At 52.7% G+C, this 16,135-nt stretch overlaps 1 protein-coding gene across 2 annotated transcripts in view; it reads left to right on the top strand.

The window, feature by feature from the left end:
* The first annotated feature begins 3,875 nt into the window (after nucleotides 1-3,875).
* The window catches only part of ALDH1A3 (aldehyde dehydrogenase 1 family member A3), a 36,946-nt gene continuing 24,686 nt past the window's right edge, over nucleotides 3,876-16,135 (top strand). Inside the window, exons 1-4 of one of the 2 annotated variants that reach the window (XM_046653838.1) lie at nucleotides 3,876-4,202; nucleotides 9,237-9,341; nucleotides 11,353-11,493; nucleotides 15,696-15,825. In XM_046653838.1, coding sequence (XP_046509794.1) covers nucleotides 4,104-4,202; nucleotides 9,237-9,341; nucleotides 11,353-11,493; nucleotides 15,696-15,825 — 475 coding nt within the window. In that variant the 5' untranslated portion in view covers nucleotides 3,876-4,103. Of the gene's footprint in view, nucleotides 4,203-4,272; nucleotides 7,874-9,236; nucleotides 9,342-11,352; nucleotides 11,494-15,695; nucleotides 15,826-16,135 lie in introns of those variants that run through there. The other variant, XM_046653839.1, reaches the window with a different exon arrangement.

Below are 16,135 nucleotides of genomic sequence, written 5' to 3'. Positions count from 1 at the left end.
CTGACCCCCAAATCTTTTGATGTATCTGCTTTGCTTTAATGTCCTTATTTCTCTGCTTCTGCCTGGTCTAAAACTGACTTGCCTCAGACCAAGACTGTGTGTGCAGGATCTTCCCTCCCGGCAGAAAGGACCAGCAGGGGTCAAGAAAGAAGCTGTGCTGTGGCCCTTTCCCTTTGACACGGTTTGGGTGTCGCCTGGCTCCTCTTCCTCAGACCTGGGTGCTCCTGCCTTGGATGTAATCACTGATGAAAACTCACAGCAAACAGATTTGGGTGCGTGTTCCCCGAGGACAGGAGGACAGAGCGAGGTAGCTGCACGGAGCGGGCTGGGCGGAGCTTGAGCTCCAGCGAGTGGGGAAGGCAAGTGTTCCCCTCCTCAAGTCAAGTCTGGGCAACGTCGGACAATTCACACGAAACATGGAATGTGCTTCACTGACACCAGTGGGGGGCCGGGGGGGAGGTGCTCACAGTAAAGTCAATCTTTCCTCTCCTCAGGGGCACCTGTCAGCCCATTTTATAGCCAAGAAAACTGAGGGTAAGTCACCTGCTCTGAGTCACTCAAGAGCAGCACTGAGTCCCTACTTCAGAGAACCACCTTCCCCCGAGGACACTAGCTCTTCCCCAGATCCCAGAGCCCTGCCCGGACTCCCGGCTGCTGGCTGAGGTGAGTGGCCTGTGGGAGGCAGCTGGCAGTTAGCCACCAGCTCTGGGGATGCTGGGGGTCCTCAGAAGGCCTCTGGGCACCCCCAGTGAGGCTTAGGTACCAGACTTGAAATGAAGTCAAACACAATGGGGGCTCGATCATCATCACCATCATTATCAGTTAGGTTTGCAACATCTCCCGCAATGTTTACACATTTAAAAAGGGAATTAAGTTGAGCTTTCGCGGGGGATAACTAACTTCAATTTTATCGTAGTCTTTTTATTCATGCTTATTTTTATCGGATGTTCATTGAACAAATAAGCCCTCAGCACAAAATGTCTCAGACTCAGATCCTTCGACACGCCAAGAAGCCAAGCAGCAGACCACAGCAGCGTCACAAAGCCGAATACAAAATAAAAATATCATTTTTACAATAAAATTAGCAGAGTGACTGTTGACCAGGGAAGCTTCCAGAAGCCAGAGAGAAGCCAGAGGGACTTGCTAACTTCCTAGAAGAAAAGCTTGCTAAGATGAATCAGTCTCCAGAAAGAATAGGAGAATTAAGAACTGGCGTGTATTCAGTCCTTTCCAGGTTATAAAGCATCCCTTCACACCATTTGCTGGCTTAAGTCTCCTCAAACACTCTCAAGTGGGTAAGAGATTATTTTATAGAAAAAGAAACTGAAGCTGAGTGATGAAGTGTCCACCACAAGGGCCCACAGCTGGGATCCAGGTCAGGCATGTGGGCAGAAGGGGTTGGGCGTCCGGCACCTTGGATGCTCAGGCAAACCTCATGCCACACAGACACCCAGGGGCCCACTGTGGGAGAAAATGGTCCTTCCTCTTCTCCTAGCACCTATGGTCACAAGCTCTGAGGCCAGGACCCCAGGGTTTGATTCCTATGAAAGGCACAGCTGAGAGGGACACTGCTACCAATCTGAACCTGAACCTTCTTTGTGCTCTGTGCTGCCCCAGTGACAGTGGGCCATAGGACAAAGGTGCCCACCTTGGTGAAAGATGCATGCAAGAGAAAGCCCTCCTCTCCACACCCGGCACCACCCACCCCCACACAGTCTGGCCCTGGTGATGTCTGGGGCAAGTATCCACATGCCTCTGTTTACTCACCTGTAAAATGGGGAGATGAGCATCTTGCCTTCATCCCTCCCACTGGGTAGCAAGACAGGAGAGCAGAGGCTGCCTGCCGGTCTGGACAAGTCTGGAGCCAGGCCCATCCTCCTGAACTGCTCTCTGGAGCTGCCTGCTGTGGCTGAGGGCCCCGCTCCATCCCAGGCTCCCAGGATCATGTGGGTAGGTGTCAACAGGAGGAGCTGCAGGTGAGGCAGTCAGCGTCATTGCAACTGGCCCCCAAGGCCAGACGCTGTGGATCACGAGGGTGTCTTTGGGTGTCAGGTGAGGCAGCCTCCCTTTCTGACTTCATAGCACCCGAGCGAAGTGGCCACCTTCGAGCAAACAGGCTCCGCTCTCTTACCCTAAGGGAGCAGAGTTCTGAGCCCCCACCCCGTTTGCCTCCACCCATCTAGCCAGCAATTTTTTAATCAACAGTTTCCTCTACAAATTTTCAGATTTTTATTTATTTATTTTTTGCCTTGGCATGAGTGACATAAGTTCAACCATCTAGGATCCCAGAGACTCTTGGAACGGGAGTTCAGTTTGAAAAGCGTCTCTAGTTGCAGCCTCTTGTCACTTGGTGCACCCACAGGTGTTGGGCCCTGGCCCCGGGGCAGGGAGGGTCTGCTGCCAGACCTTGCAGGCCCTCCTGGGCCCAGGCACCCAGATGTTGGGGCTCAGCATCCAGCCAGGGGCCCTGACATGAGACATCTGCCCACATGTTCCCAGGAGACCTGAGTGGGGGCCGTGCGGCCAGCAAGGCAGGACAGGGAGCCCAGGCGCTGGCAGGAGCAGCTGGGGAAAGAGGCCTCGTGGCTCTGGGACTCATCACTGTCAGCGAGCCTGGCACGGAGGACAGAGTCACTGATGTGGGGCAGCCCTAACCCATTCAGGCGACCCATTATCCTCTTTCCCTGCCTCACCTGCGCATTCTAACACATAGCAGCATAGGATCCTTTCATCCCCAGAGGACAGGTGGTCTCATAAGGGGTTTGCAAAAGCTTAAAAGCTTATTCTGCTATCCAGAAGGACCCTCAGCAGCACTGCAGTGAGGAAGGAGACAGGGGACAGAGATAGACATTGAGACCCCCAAAACAAACAGAAGGAGCCTCAGGACAATAAGGCATGCCCCCACTGCTGATTGCTAGAGATCATTCACAGAAGGAAGTGGACTGAGGGCCGGAGCCTATCTGGGGATTAAACCACTGCTTTTGTTCTCGATTTTGCTCCCCACATCATTGTTCTGGAAACCTGAGGGGTGATATGCAGGAGTCGCTTCTGCGTCACAGATGGGACCTGGGCAAGGCCCTGGGATCGGTGGAGGTGGAGCGTTTCCCAAAAGGCGAAAGAAGAGGAGCTGGCCGCGCCTCTGCTTCTCTGGGAAGTTATGAGCAACCTATGGAACAAAAGCTTCAACTCCTAAAACAGAAAGCTGCAAAATCTCGTGTGCTTTCTTTTTCTCATTTTAAAAAACTGAGGTATAATTTATGTATTTTAAAAATCAAAAGAATTGCATCCCAGGGCCCCGGGCTGGAGGGCTGTGTGCGCCTGTGAAGGTGAGAGGCCCAGGCGCAGCGGGCCGGACGCTTTTCCTTCGCCTTCTGCCCCTCGGCGTGTGAAGCCCCAGGGCCCGGGGAAATTCCGGGTCAGCCGGGCCCAGGGCGCGCCTGCCTACTGTCCCACCTCGGGCCGAGTGGGGCCGCGGAGGGCGTCCGTCCCGCGAGTTTGGGACCCGGCGGCCGGACTCTCGGCCGAGGCGTGCGGGCAGCGACGGGGAAGGCCCCGAACCTGGGCGCGGCGCAGGGTCCCCGGCGGCGGGCGCGCCTTCCCGAGCGCAGCGCGCCGACCCAAGTTGGTGAGTGCGCGGAGCGGCGGCGGGCAGGGGGCGGCAGGTGCCGCGGGCGAACTCGCCCGACCTCGGGACATCGGGGAGAGAGCCGGGCGCCGCGGCCCCCGCGCCCCTGCTCCCTGCCCCCTGCCCCGGCCCGCTGCCCGAGCCCGCGGACTTCCGGGGCCCGGCGGCGCTTCGGGAGCTCCTCCAAGGGCAGCCTCCGGGGCGGGGGAGCGCGCGGCGCGGTGGCCGGGCGGGGGGTGGCCGGGATCCCGCAAGGGCGGCGGGCGGGGTGGGGTGAGGCGGACCGGCCCCCTCCCCTCCCGCCCTCCCTCCCTCCCTTCCTCTCGTCCTGCAGCCAATTAGACGGCCCCCTCGGGCGGGAGGCGTGGGGCGCTCCATAAAGCGGCGCGGAGCTGTCACCCCGCGAGCAGGCTGCGCACCGCCCAGGCCGGAGCCGGCGCGGACTCGGGCGCTTCGGGCCAGGGAGCGCGGAGGAGCCATGGCCACCACGAACGGGGCCGTGGAGAACGGGCAGCCGGACAGGAAGCCGCCTGCCCTGCCGCGCCCCCTCCGCAACCTGGAGGTCAAGTTCACCAAGGTGAGGTGGGCGCCCATCCCGCTCGACGGCCTCCTGGCTCTGAGCTAGGCTGCCCGGCTGGGGGTGGCGGGGACTAGGGGCCCGCATGCCGGGAGCCCCGGCGCTCCTCTCCGAGGGTGCCGGGCGCTGCGGGCGACATGCCCGCAGCTGATTTCGCCCGGAGCTCCCGTGACCCAAGCCGGGTCTCCGGGCCGGGATTTCCCGAAGCCGCGTCCAGCACAGGGCATCCTGCGCGCGTCCATCCCGTACCCCGAAGCGGACTCCGCGATCCACATCCCAAGACGGCTTGTCGGGCGGCGGAGCTCAGCGCTTTAAGCCTCGAAGCCGAGCCAGGGGGGCTGGGCAGCGCCCGCGCGGTGCCAGGCTGCAGCCGGGCGCGGCCCCGACGTGCCCCGCAAGGCCCGCTTTGAAGGCGAGCGGCGGTGCGCGGCCGCGGTGACTCGGGCGCGGTGGTCTCTCTGCAGACCCTGCGACTTGGCTTCCACGGCTGAACGGGTCGGGCTTTGGGAGGGTCAGAGGGTGCCCGGGAACGCCAAGAGCTGTTCTGAGAGCTCAGGCTACATCGGGGACGCTGCAACAGGGGGATTCCAGAAACATGTCATCAGGAGCAACGGGAGAAACGTCTGGCACCTTCTGTGCTGAGCTTGTACCCGGCTTACCAGTAGAGCGAGGAGAAGTAGGAAGGTGATCGCCGGTGACACTTTTCCGGAGCCCAGAGGCCCTGGTGTTGACAGACGAAGAACGCGATCCCAGATGGTCTCAGATCTGGGCCTAGGAAGCCGCGGGAGGCAAGGCCCCCTTGCGCCTCGGAGCCACGAGGCTCTCTGCCTTTTCGCGCTGCCGGCCAGGGGACTGGAGGGTCGGTACAGCAGTGAGATCACCTGCCTGGGGCAGAGCCTGAGGCGGCAAGGCCTGAGCCCCGTCGTCGTCGCTCTCTGAGCGCGTCCCCTGGGGGACAGCCTGAGGCTGTTTGGAGGCCGTGGGCTGGAGCTGGGGGCACTTCAGGGGTGCAGGCCGACAGCCGCGGCTGGCTTCACTTTCCCCGACTTTGTCTCACTTTCCCCGACTTTGTCTCCTTTTATTTTTGCATCTAATCCATAGCCCCCAACTCCAGCTGACACAGCACTTAGAAAATTCCCCCATCAATTTTACTTTCAAAAGTAGCAATTATGTCTCTCAAATAATTTTAATCAAGCAGAGAAAGTTGCAGGCCACTATGTGTGGCCTTCAGATTTTGGTCTCTTGGCACTTAATGTCGGCTGGGCCTCTGATCATATGACATTTAAATTAACTGTTTTCAGAGGGCTCTGTAATCAACAGAGACACTTCACCATAATTGCTAGAGATTATTTTTAATGTAGTTTCCTTAGTAGTATCGGCTTCAGAGCGAAAATTCCAACACAAATTCTGGGAACGGTGAGAATAGTACCTAAATTTTTAAAAACCCTAACAACTTGCCTGTTGGTGGTGGTAGTGATGTTTTGTTTTATAGGGTTTTTAAAAACAATATAAAAACCAGAAATTACACATATTATTGTCCTTTTACTTTTTACCTTTTTGAGTTCCATCAGAGCAATACAGCAACATATGGAAAGTTTCCCTCTTTCTCTGCAATTCTTTATGGCCCTTTATAAGTGTAAATACAGCCTATATAGAGGAGGACTCCAGCAGAATCATGGAGCTGCAACTGGTGTCTGTTGTCTTGCTGTGGACCTCCTCTGCCCGGTGGAACAGACCTGGGTGTGTGGTTAAGGCATAGGAAGGGTGATGAGATGGAGCGGGCCGGAAAGCCAGGATCCTGAGCAGTTCCCAGGTGATGGTGGCTGCAATGGCCTGACACCGGGCCACACGGTACTCCCTCCCTGAGGAGGACGAGGCCTCTGCCTGCTCTGTCCTTTCTCTGGGCCCACCTCTCCAGAGGCCTCTTCCAGCAGTTGTGGGGCGCAGGCAGCCTGTGTCGTTGTGGCTGAGGGTGGGCAGCCGGTCAGAGCAATGCTTGGGGAGCCTGTGTCTGCAGAGGCAGCCGACAGGGCCGAGGAAAGAGCCGGAAAAAAAGAACTGCAGAATGGAGGCCCAGGGTGGGCAGTCGGGAGGGTGGAGCATGTGAACCCATTATGATCTGTTACTTTTCAAACCTGACTCATGGCGCTTCCTGCTAAAGGAGGACATGCCAGAGATGGTGGGTCTGAGTCTCAGCCTTGGGGGTGCCATTTCCCGGGGTAAGTCCACTTTCCAGAAGGACAACCTTGTCCAAGCTCCTTCATTTGTTGTCACATTTTAACATTGGTTTCGGCTGTGTGATTCTGGTGGGGAGAGGGTCCCCCAGAACCCCCACACAGATCTCAGAGGGTAGTGGCCCCTTTCACTTTAGGGGGCCCTGTCCTTTCCTTATAAAATTTATTCTAGTAGCAGACATTCTCTTTGACATTTTCTAGTTCATTAAAACACCAGTTTTTAGGATCTCTTTTATGAAAAATAAAATTCCCTCAAATCTCCTTTTCTGAAAACATACTCCTTTTGAGTTTAGCTGGGGTCCATGGCAGTTACGGTAAATGGCATCAGCACCTTCATCTCCGCCGCGGATGCCCGGCTCCTCAGAGCAGCTGTGGTTTTCCAGCTCAGTCCGGAGGGCACGCCATTCCATTCCTCCAGTAACATGTGAATTCTGTCTACAGATTAATGTAACTTAATTTTATATCTCTGTAAGGTTTGTTTCATACCAATTCACAAGCCAAGGGGAACAGTTCTTTTCTAGACCCATTTATCCTGATTTGGGGTTCAAGACAGTACAGCCAGCATAACTGGTAGGCCACACCACAGACCCCTTCCTTATTTCTGTTTTTGTTTTGTTTTAGTGGAGAGAAAATCAACAGTAGAAACCGCTCACAAGATTTCTTACTAGAGTAATATAAAGAAAAAAAAATTGCTAAATTAGAAACATTGTGATGGGAAAATATGGTTAGAGTTGAGCAGTCTGAATTTTTTTTTAAGTTGCTGGTTAGAAAGGACTATAGATCAATGTCATGAACGACCAAGCAACATTTTTTTTTTGGAGGAACATGCTTGGAGATGAAGTGTAACAGACATCCGATCATTGCAATCTGTTTCCATCCCCTTATTTATATTCTCTTCTACCACCTTCTCATTTTCCCTGCCCCTTGGAATTGATACCAGGAAGGACCTAGAATCAGCAGTTTTCACTGACAGTCTCTATTATCTAACCCACGAAATTTCATCTTCCGACAAATGGGCCTCTCCTCCTGGCTGCACTTTCCTCCCCACTCTAACTCAACTCCTCTTCTCAACTTATTAATTTCTCGCTGTTACCAAGTGATTGCTTGCTGGATGGCAAAAGTGAACTCTTGGATTTGGTTTCAGCTGGAAGAATAAACCTGTAATTGTAGCCTGGCCTTTTCCTCGTGCTTCCCTGGGGGCCTGGCCTCACGTTGAAGGCGCTGAGCTTCCAGAAGTTGGACGGGCACATCCCACGGGCGAGGGATGCTCTCAGCTCTGGATTCCACACAGGGGGTTGGGGAGAGTGCGCCCTGACCTGCCCAGCTGGAGCCTGCCTTCTGTGCTTCGACCCCATCAGATGCAGACTTGCCTGCTTTCTGGGGAACGTTATCAAAATGGTCTCCACCAGCAGCTTCCCAGAGCGACCTTCCTTCCCGGTGAGCTTCACAGTTTTTGCAGGAGAGCCCAGGACAGAGAATGTAACCCAGCCGTGCACTGGATGAGACGACTCCCCTCTCCTCTACCTCACTGGAGAGTCAAGCGTTCCAAATGAGTACAGTTCACAGCAACTGAAATTAGCCCTTGTAGTTAACTCCTCTTTTAAACAACCTGAAGAGGAGCAAAAGATAGGCATATAGGTATAGAAATGGAATCTGATGAGCTAGTTTGTACTTAGAAATTAGTGATGGCATTTTATGAGATGGAAATGCTTCTATAGCATGTTGCGCATTTCCGAGACTGGAGTCTTTCCGACACTATGACGGGCTGTGAGGATGCGCCATCCCAAGCTGGTGCAGCAGGAGGCTGTCTGTCCTCTTGCCAGGTAGCCAGGACGTATCGGAACGCATTTTTACGTTATGTGTCACCTCTGCTCCTAGTTCTTTCCAAAACCCCTCTCTTTTAATGTGGCACTTTTCAGGCAGTTAGAACTTAGAGTAAACTAAGGGTAAATAGTATGCACATTTCAGCGTGTGGGCTTTGTGAATTCTTTTTAGTTTGCTCATGATGTCGTTTTATTTTCAATGTCTTTATTCTCAGCTGCGTTCTAAATAATTGAAGCTCCCACAACTGGGTGATTTTTGTGGGTTAATTCTTTGGTTCTGGATATAAACAATTATTTGCTATGTCTATTAATATAGCCAGAATATTTCCTAACCCGGATATTTATCTTTGTATTCCAACACTGGCTTTTATTAAGCCCAACGTGAAAATAGACATTTTTAAAGAGAATGGGGGAGGGGGTGGTGAAGTGCATTAATGAATACTGAGGGGTGACAGTAAGATCCTTGTACAGAGCAAGCTCTTCAGTCATCTAGCCGGGGGTTGTAGCAGGAAGGAGGGAGAAGGAAGTGCTCGCTGCTGACGTGCCCTTCAGGGGCAGGCAGATGGGTGGCACTTTGTATATAAACCTATTTAATCTTCCCCCAAACTCTTACGATCATATAGGATTTAACTTATACCCTTTATTAAACTATCTAATCAGCTATTCCTCATGAATCCATGTAACAGTTTAGAAAAAGAACATTTTAGAAAAAATTCCAAATGACTTTAGTTTTATTATGACAAAAAATAATTCTCTGAAAATGTATTGAAAGTCAAGAGACTTGGATTCTAATTCAGAGTGTGCTCCCGGCTGGATGTGTCGCTCTGTCCCCCGTCGGCGTCCCATCTATAAATCCGTGGGCAGGGGGCGGGAGCAGGTAGAGGGGGAGGACAAGACGTTACCTAAGGTCCTCAGCATGTTGGAATTATATGATTTTGATTTAAACCTAATGCATTACAACTTCCTTTCTTGGTTAGATATTCATCAACAACGAATGGCATGAATCCAAGAGTGGAAAAAAGTTTGCTACGTATAACCCATCAACTCTAGAAAAAATATGTGAAGTGGAAGAAGGAGATAAGGTGGGTGCTTTTTTTTTTTCCTTCCTAAGTAATTCAATTACAGATAACTAAAGGATAAGGAAATGGTTTGGCTTAGCTACAAGACAGAACCGGCCCAGGCTTGGGTGAGGGCGGGGGCTGGCTGTTTCTCAGACGCACGGCCCAGAATGGGATCAATTAGGGATGATCCGCTGCTGAGAGTCGCTAGCCTTTGATAGCTATTTCTCCGTCTATGAGGATGACCTCAGCTATCCTCATCACGGGGCTAAAGGAAAGGTTTTCATCAATTATTTGAACTGGAGGCATTAAAGAATCTTTCCAGAAAGTATTTCCGGCTGGTGTGTTTCACCAAATGCAGTGTTCTGGCAGGAGACACTTAAAAAAAAATAGGCTTGAAGGGAAAAAGACTTGCTAACCAAGTCAGGCAGGGGTAATAGTGTCACACAATTGCCACATTTCTTTTCTACCAGGCACTTAAATGATCATGTAAAGCTGTGGCCTTTATAACCTTACTTGATAATATAGGGTATAAATTTTATAATATCAGCTCTACTATATATATATGTATACGTAAAATACTATGAGCTGAGGGACTTCTGGATGTGTCCCTGATTCATGCCAAGGTCACAAAGTCTATTTGGCATATAAGTGCCATTGGGGGGAAGGTTGGAGATAAAGCTTTTCTAAGGAGAGAAGGGAAACAAAACGTAAACCTATCCTTCGACCACTGGAGCCCTGAGCCGATGTTCTTAGTAAGCGTGTGCGTGACACCGAGCATGAGAGGGTGAACGATGCGTGGAGCACAGGCTTGAATCTGACCCCACCGTGAGAGTTTTGTGATGGTGTGCAGTGCACAGTGGTTCCACTTGTACCGGCCCCCGCATGCAGCCCCTCCTGCTAAGCGCTGTTTACGAAGATAGTGGCACCGACGAGCTGCCGTGCCGATGTGAGGGGGTGGGGGGGCACGGTGCTGAGCAGGATTCCCAGTGGGCGATTCCCAGGTGCAGTATACAGGTGTCAGGGAGGAAAATGGACCCCTGCCCCAGGCTCCGGCTTTTCCTTCGTCTGGTGACTGCTCTGAGCACCAGAGACAGAGGCTGCCCTGTCCCGCAGCCGGAGGGGTCCTGGCCTCCACCCCAGAGCCTGGGACAAGGAATTCTGAGTCCCGATATTTCCCCCGTCAAAGCTTCCACTCACCTCCAAGCACGCCTCGGAGACACGGAATCTCGAGGGACTGTCTCTCTTGACTGAGTCGGGCATCCACTGGGGAGAGAGGCTCAGGGCAGTCTGGGTGATGAGCCGTTGCTGGGCAGCAATCAGAACCTGGAGCACCATTTTCCTGAAAATAGGAATGGGTGATATGACTAAACAGCTCTCACTTTTTTCCTTTTAAGAAGGTTTGATTGTTAATTCTTCTATTAGCGCACAGAGGATCCAGCTCCTTGTCTGTAAAAAGGTGTGACAGTTCTGCCCCTATAGGGTAGGAGAGGCGGAAGGGAGAAAACAGTTCCTGGTCCCCGCCGTATGTGGACTTTGCTGATACAGTCGGTTCTGAGATCCAGAGAAGCACTCGTGGCCCCCTCTCACCACCGGACCACAGTTCTCAGCCGGAATAAAGTGCCAAGACAGACGTGTCCCCCTAGTTTGTGAACTGTGGGATTGTGAGCTAGCAAGTGGAAAACCTCTTCCTGCTTTGGTCACCAAGGAAAATACCTAATGGAGGTCGATTTTTTTGTAAGCTGTTTTAAACGGCTTTTATAATCAGAAAGGAAGTTCACACTTGGCCATTGTAGAAATCTTGAAAGAGACTTAAGATGTAAAGAAGAAGAAAAAGATCACTTGAAGGCCCCCAGCCATTTCAGCGATTTAACCCCCCACCTCCCCGAGCTGCTTTCAGCGTGCCCGCCACCCTTCCTTCCTCTGCCCCACGGCAGAGGCGGCATCTGCTGTTTTCTGCAACTGACGTCGAGCTGTCCCAAACGGCAGTCGCATCCAAAGGTGACACACTCTCTCTCTTGTTCTGGCTGCTCAGCCCGACGTGGACAAGGCCGTGGAGGCCGCACAAGCTGCCTTCCAGAGGGGCTCGCCCTGGCGCCGGCTGGATGCCCTGAGCCGCGGCCGGCTGCTGCACCAGCTGGCTGACCTCGTGGAGAGGGACCGTGCTGTCCTGGCCGTGAGTACATGCAGGCGGGGGCAGGTGTGGGACTCGCCGACCTCACGGAGGGGCCCGTCCCCCATGGGGTCCGGGAGAGAGATCTGGAGCGCTGGTTTGGTGTGGCGGTGGGTCTGTTCAGTCCTTTGGGGTGTAGCTCTCCGGCGGCAGGCAGGTGTCATGCCCCTGGACTTCGTCCTTTCATTTTGGAGGCAGACTTTTGCCCCATGCGGTACAGTCTCTTGAACAAGAAGTTGTCTAAAGGAAGTCATTTTGTCAGTGGTTCCCAGACTTGGGACATTCACAGACTGCTGGGGTGGCTGGGCTGTATCCTGGTCCTACCTGCACATTTATGAACTTAACTTTTTTTTTTACATGAACTCCGTTTAAACTTAAATTTAACCTCATCCTAAGCGGCAATATCCATGAAATCACAGGTTTAATGTGCTAGTTGTATTTTTTCTAATACTTATTAAAATAAATGCCATTACTTAACATAGAAAAAAATCAACCCCATATAACTTAAAAATCACTGCTGTTTCACCCCTGAACTGGGCAGTGCAAGTGTGTGTGGAATGATGGTGAGGGAACAGTAAACTGGTTATAGGAAACCTCAGAGGATGAAATCCCAGCTCTGCTACTTACTAGCTGTGTGACTTTGGACCAGTTGCTTAACATCTCTGAGCATATATTTCTTTAAGAGTTGTGAGAATGATCCAGTTAAAATCCTTAGCAGAGTCCCTGGCATGCAGCAAGCACTAAATAGATGATAGCTATGATTAGTAATAGCAGTCCTCATAATAATGCTATCCGAAGATGCAGGTTGTAACTCCAACTACATGCCCTTCTGGCCAGTAATTTCTAGGCACCTTAGTTCCTCCACTGCAAAATGGGGATATTAATTCAGCTTGCTGCATGAGGTTGGGTTACTGCCAGGAGATGGGGCTGTGACAACTTTTATAAGTGGTAAATGCAATATTTAAAGGCATCCTCAGACCGTCCTTTGGTCTAACGGTGGGTGATCAGAAGAAATCTCTGGGCCACCTCATGCCTTGGGGTCTTTTCCAACCTACACACGCAGCCTCATGTGGCTCAGACTCCTGTTTAATACTTGCTCCAAACCTTCCTCCCTCCCTAGTCGGCCCATCCTGCATGTTTGTTCCGCATGCTCGAGAGGGCGGCTCCCTCCCAGGGTCAGCGTTTCACCCCGTGGAGCCTCTGGTTTCTTCCTGCAGTGAAAGCCAGCCTCAACTCTCAAGCTGCCAAACTGGCTTTTTCAAAAACATTTCTGTTTTCACCCAGCATGAGCTCACCAGTCTGCAATGTCCGTGTGGACTAGTTGCAGGCTGGAGAGGATGTGCCCTGGGCACCCTCCCCACCCTGTCCTCAAGTGTCAGCATCATCTTCGGGAGCAGTGGCTGCAAGGCCACCTTCACCGTCAGCTGCTGCATTGTCCCGGCAGGACTGGGCTGTGAGAGCGGGCACAGCCAGTGGCCTCTGTCATGAGGACCTCACTGCCCAGGAGAACTAAGATCCAGCTCTTTGCCAATCATGAAAGGACAAAAGAATTACTGGCAAATATGGTTTTTAAAGCTCAGACCCTCCCTCTGCACCCCGATACGGTCTTCCTGCGTTTTCACACAGCGAGTGCTTCTCTCTGTCCTCTTCTCCTGCTGGCTCGCTGGTTTGTACAGAGCTTATATTGACTTCTGTGCTCAATATTTGGAAACAGATATGGGGAATCCAGCAGCCCACCTTTCTCCCCCTCACGGAGGCACCTGGGCACAGACTCTCGCTCTTCGGGTGCCCATTGGGGGAGCCCCCAAATACGGGTTTTCCCTTTTTACTCTCTTTTCAACCTGAGCCCCACTCTGGGCCCCCTTATGTCAAGCCTCAGCACCCTGTGAGTCTGGGGGCAGGCTCCCACACACTGTTCCCTCATTCTTTCGTATCGGAGGGGTCCCATGTGTTAATTTTTCAGAAGGCATATTTTCCTCTTAAGATGTTAAAGAAAATAAACTTAGGAACAGCTGTGGTTTACTCGTGGTCCAGCCAATAACTGTTTGAAACTCCCAATCAGTAGCTAACACTTGACTTCTCAGCTGGATGCCTGTGTACTCATCTCCAAATCTTTTTTAACTTTTCTTTTTTTTAAGAATTTTCTGTCTAAACCTATCGTGACCCCATTTTGCCTGGACAGGTTCCATAAACCCGACCTGGCAAATTCATGTCGTCCCTCCACTAAGCAAACTTGCCCAAGGTAATAAGGGAAGATTGCCGATGCTTGTTGAATACACACCACGCACCAGGCTTGTTGTGGGCACTTGACCTCTCGTATTATTATCCCAGTTCAGAGATGAGTACACTGAGACCCAGAGAGGTTAGGTAACCTGTCCAGGGTTACCCAGCCAGAGATGCCCCACCTGCCCCATGCCCTGCAATGGCCACAATACTATGGTGCTGTCCCCCGCCTTTCTCTCCCTTTCCCATCCCAGAAAAGGGCCAAGAATAAATTCCTGGTTTCACTGACAGATGTGCAGATGCTGTCTGGGGCAGCGCAGCCCCGGAGACCTTTGGGCATTATTTGCAATTGTTGGATTTCCCCGGGGAAAATAAAATTTCCAAGTTGGAATGTGAGTCAATAGGAGCTGCAGGCACAGTGCCCTGATATCACGTTGGCCTGACTCGGTCTCTGAGCAGTATCTCCTGGGGGTGGGACACGTCCCAGAGCCAGACCAACCCTGTTGTCCTCAGCAACTCACAGCCCTGTCTCCTCGGTGTCCCCAGATGAGGATTGCCGAGTGTACCTGTCTGACCCCAAAAGGGAAGATAATCGTAATCCGCACAGCTATTACTTTCATGGTTTTAACAGTGAACGTGGCCCTTGCTACGGGCAGGCAGTGTGGATAGCACTCTATGTATGTTAACTCCTCCAACCCTCACTCCAGCCCTGTGAGGTAGGTGCTGTTACTATTATCATTCTCACTTTACAGCTGAGGAAACTGAGGGAGAGAGAGGTTCAGGGACTTGCCCACACCAGGGGAAGTTAGAGAATGCTTGGTTCATCCCTGAAACAAAAGTCAGACCGAGCAGCTGCAGCATCTTGCGTGGCCGTCCTACAATCTGTCCAGATGCGCATGTCCGGGGGCGGTGGCCTGAAGAACAGCCACCGTGCTGGCTGGAAGTTAGGTGTCCTGAATGCAGTGCTGGCCGTGCTGCTGACCCGCTGGGTGACCTTGGAGGAGTCGCTGGGATCTGTCGGCCTTGGCATCTGCCCCTTGAGCTGGGGACAGAGATGCCAAGCTCAGAGGCGGGGCACACATGGGTGTGCGCTGAGGGGCCTCTCTTCCTTTGTGAACCATCCTCTCACTCTCTCGACTCTGAAACAGGAATCCAGCCCTGGGCTGTGTCAGGGTGGCCACTTCCTGCAGAGACGGGTGACGGGCAGTTTCAGCGCTGGGCTCCACTGGGGCCGCTTGTCTGAGGGACAAAGGAGTTCTCTTAAACTCAGGCTGGAAATAGAAAAGAATCCCTGCCATTGAGAGCTGCCCACTTGCCCTGGGTAATCACCTCCCTCACCACCGAGGGCGAGTCTGCTCCCTTCCCACTGAGCATCCGGCTCCGCAGCCCGGCTGGGGAGGACTGTGTCTGTGCTGGTGCTGCGACCCTCCTGGGCTCCACAGCCCATGGGGAGGACTGTGTCTGTGCTGGTGCTGCGACCCTCCTGGGCTCCGTCACTCTTTCCACAGCGGCTCTTGCGCCCTCCCTTCTCCTTTGTTAGAGGAAGCCGGCCCCCTCTTCAGCCACCCCGAAGCCAGCTAACCTTCTCAGGGCCCCCTGGGACAAACCCATCTGGCCAGGTCACATGGCTGAGGCAACTGTGCTCCAGACAGAAGACCAAATGCGAACTCTGTCTCTATACTCCTTCCTACGAGGCTTCACATCAGCCTTGCATCCGCCCTCCCTCATGGGGACGCTGCCCGTGCTCTTGCCGACCCCCCAGCTTTGGATGTTTTGAAATAAAAGCGGTCCTTGACAGTCTAGGACAGGCCTTATTTTAAATTTCGTGCCTTGCTCTCTGAAGAGATACATATGACCGTGAGGTGAGAGAGCCATGTCCTGGGACCGTGCTTTCTCCCCCTGCCCACCCCCTGTCCCTAACAACCTGGCAGTTAAAAAGAAAAGAACCTGCATCTGAGACGGATGTCATCTTGTCATTGCAGACCCTGGAAACGATGGACTCGGGGAAGCCGTTCCTTCATGCCTTTTTCATTGACCTGGAGGGCTGTATTAAAACCCTCAGATACTTCGCAGGGTGGGCAGACAAGATACAGGGCAGGACCATCCCCACCGGTGAGCCACCGCAGGACGCGCAGCCCCGCCTGGGGCCTCTCTGGGGCTCTGTCTTCTCTTCAGGGTACTGCTGGTCTTTGGCCCCAGGGCATCCTTCCCCGTCCCAAAAAAGAAGTGGCACCATGATGATTCCCGTTCTTAGGAATTTTACTTTTGAAATTGAGTTTAAAATCGCTTCTTTGTGGTATAGACAAGACTTGGAGCTGACATTTTTGTGGGTTTCTGGGTTTCTTTCTTGGCGTTTTACTACTTAAAATTCTTAACTTAGATTAATGCGAGTGTCTTCCTCTCCTCCATGGAACCTCTCCTC

Source organism: Equus quagga, chromosome 2, assembly GCF_021613505.1.
Source record: "Equus quagga isolate Etosha38 chromosome 2, UCLA_HA_Equagga_1.0, whole genome shotgun sequence".
Lineage (NCBI taxonomy): Eukaryota > Metazoa > Chordata > Mammalia > Perissodactyla > Equidae > Equus > Equus quagga.
The sequence above is the reverse complement of the archived record's forward strand: the minus strand, read 5'-3'. Positions and strand labels throughout refer to the sequence as shown.